At 64.3% G+C, this 2,378-nt stretch overlaps 1 protein-coding gene across 1 annotated transcript; it reads left to right on the top strand.

The window, feature by feature from the left end:
- Window positions 1-250: 250 nt before the first annotated feature.
- GUCA2B (guanylate cyclase activator 2B) lies at window positions 251-2,378 on the top strand. Its single transcript, XM_047789672.1, has 3 exons — window positions 251-343; window positions 1,379-1,565; window positions 2,317-2,378. The coding sequence occupies exons 1-3, from the start codon at window positions 251-253 to the stop codon at window positions 2,376-2,378; spliced, it is 342 nt and encodes a 113-aa protein (XP_047645628.1).

Here is a 2,378-nt window from a genome sequence, read left to right as displayed (position 1 = left end):
GGCAGGCGTTTAACACACAGCATCGTGCTCCCGTCTGCTCTGGGGGCCTCCCCCCCAGCCCCCCCAGCCCCTTTCCTGGGAATGGGCTCTGGGCTTGTCAGGTTGCCAGCCAGCTGTCAACCCCGCCCTGCCTGGCCAGTTAATGAGTGACCAGGGCGCTGGAGCCCAGCCTATAAAGAGCGGCTGGCTCTGGAGGCAGGTGGGGGCCAGGTGGACGGCAACAGTGGCGGCAGGATACAGAGGGAGTGAGATGGCCAGCAGGGCGGCGGCAGGGCTCCTCCTGTGTGGGGTTGCCCTGGTCTTCCTGGTGCTGCTGCAGGGCACACAGTCTGTCTACATCCAGGTTTGTCCCTCCGGCACCATGCCCTTGGCTCCCCACTGTGAGAGGCTGGGATGGAGAGGGAACCCTGGGAAATTCACTGAGGACCCCGGGCTCAGCGCAACACCCAGTCCCAGCCCAGAGGCTAAACCAGCTGTTGGGTGGGAGCAGCTGGAACGCGAATGCCAGCGAGGAAGGGGAAGACGACAATGAACTGAGCCCCTTCTGCTTTCCTGTCCGGGAAGACCGATCCCCCTCAAGCGCGGAGCGCGGAGGAAGGCCTGGTCCGGGCCCTTGAAGCGCCGGCCGGGGGAGGGGGGTGGAGGTGTCACCAGAAAAAGTTCCCCTGACCATTGCAGGAGGAGCAGGAGGCAGCCAACCAAGCACAGGGGTCAAGAACTGCTCCAGGCAGAGGCGCAGCCTATGCAAAGGCCCGGAGGGAAGGCTGCAGGGGATCTGGGTCTCCTTTCAGGGCAGCTGTGAGACTGGAGGCAGCGCCTGCCCGAGGTGTGGCCGGATGCACCAGGCTCCTGGGTGGCAGGTTCCTGACTCTGTGTGGGGCCTCCTTGGGAAGGAACGAGGGGGTCCCGGGGAGGGGCGTCAGCCTCCCTGCTGCAGCCTTGGCCTTGGAGCCGGCCGGCCAGACTCGGCATGGCCATCATATTGCCGTGTCCACTCAGGGGCAATCGCGCAGTTCTCAAGGGTGCCCAGGGTGCCAGGCGCCAGAAAGGAGTGGAGTTTGATTATCTCCATTTGTCAGATGAAGCTCAGAGTCGGGAAGAGACACGCAGCCAGTAGAGACGAGGGCGGGTTTGAACTGGAAGTTGTCCAGTCTCCAAAGCCCACATCTTGAACCACTGTGCTCCCGGCCTTTCCCAGTTAGCCTGCGGCACTGTGGGGTGTGACGTGTCAGACGCCACCTCCTACCTCCCAGGCGGTGTGGCCTTGACTCTGCAGCTCCGTGAGGACAGGGAAGCCCTGTGGGGTCCGGGGAACCCTGGTCCTGGCAGTGCCCCAGTCCCTACCCCCCACCCCATCTCCTCTCCCTTCCTCCCCCAGTACCAAGGCTTCCGGGTCCAGCTGAAATCGGTGAAGAAGCTGAGTGACCTGGAGGGACAGTGGGCGCCCAGCCCCCGCCTGCAAGCGCAGAGCCCCCAGCCCTCCGTGTGCCACCACTCGGCCCTGCCACCAGACCTCCAGCCCATCTGCCAGTCTGAGGAGGCGGCCAGCATCTTCCAGGCCTTGAGTGAGTGCCCCGCCCCTGCAGAGCCGCTTGCCTCTCATTCCCTCTCCTCCCCACACCCCAGCTCCTCTACCCACGTTGTGTCTGCTAAGCCTCCTGGCTGAGAAGAGGAAGATTCAAGAAGCTCAGCTCCTGGCCTCCCTGGTTTTGGGCCCTTGGCATCAAGCATGTCCGCCCGGCTGGGGTGATCACCTGACCCGCCAGACTTCGAAGATGCGAGGGATGGGGGGGCCCTGGAAACTGACCCCGAAATGACCACACTGCAGTGGGATGACAGAGGTGACACGATGGGGACACAGGAGAGAGATGGCTCCCATCTGGGATGGCAAAAGAGAGTGTGAAAGGCCCCAGGAGCGGGTGATGACATCTGAGCTGAAATGGGAAGGATGGAGCAGCAGGCCGGGAGCGCGCCGGGACCAGCTAGTAGTTACCGAGCACCCACTCAGGGCCAGGCCCTAGGCCAGTGCCTTTGCCTGCAGCAGCCCTCCCAGGGGCTCACCGAGCAGGCGGAGAAACTCAGGCGCGGCGTGGAAGTGACTCGCCCGGTCACTGCCAGGAGGACGGGACCTGGGGCTTGAGCCCGAGCTGCTCACTCTGCTTCTAAACTTCCTTGCTCTTCATCTGTAGGAAGAGCCCCGGCCCCTCCCTCAGACCCTGGCGGAGGCAGGCCTTCTCTGGCCGCCCGGTCAGCGGCTCCTGGGACCACAGGCGGGTTCGGGCTCAGGGCCCGCTGACCGGTGCTCCCCCCTCCCAGGGACCATCGCTGGCGATGACTGTGAGCTGTGTGTGAATGTTGCCTGTACCGGCTGCAGCTGA

Source organism: Phacochoerus africanus, chromosome 8, assembly GCF_016906955.1.
Source record: "Phacochoerus africanus isolate WHEZ1 chromosome 8, ROS_Pafr_v1, whole genome shotgun sequence".
NCBI lineage: Eukaryota > Metazoa > Chordata > Mammalia > Artiodactyla > Suidae > Phacochoerus > Phacochoerus africanus.
This window is presented reverse-complemented; position numbering and strand designations above follow the sequence as displayed.

Excerpts from the sequence above, each read along its gene's own strand:
- GUCA2B (XM_047789672.1), top strand. The coding sequence starts at position 251 with ATGGCCAGCAGGGCGGCGGCAGGGCTCCTCCTGTGTGGGGTTGCCCTG. Across the intron at positions 344-1,378 it reads CACAGTCTGTCTACATCCAG|TACCAAGGCTTCCGGGTCCA; the intron begins GTTTGTCCCTCC and ends TTCCTCCCCCAG. Across the intron at positions 1,566-2,316 it reads CAGCATCTTCCAGGCCTTGA|GGACCATCGCTGGCGATGAC; the intron begins GTGAGTGCCCCG and ends CCCCCCTCCCAG.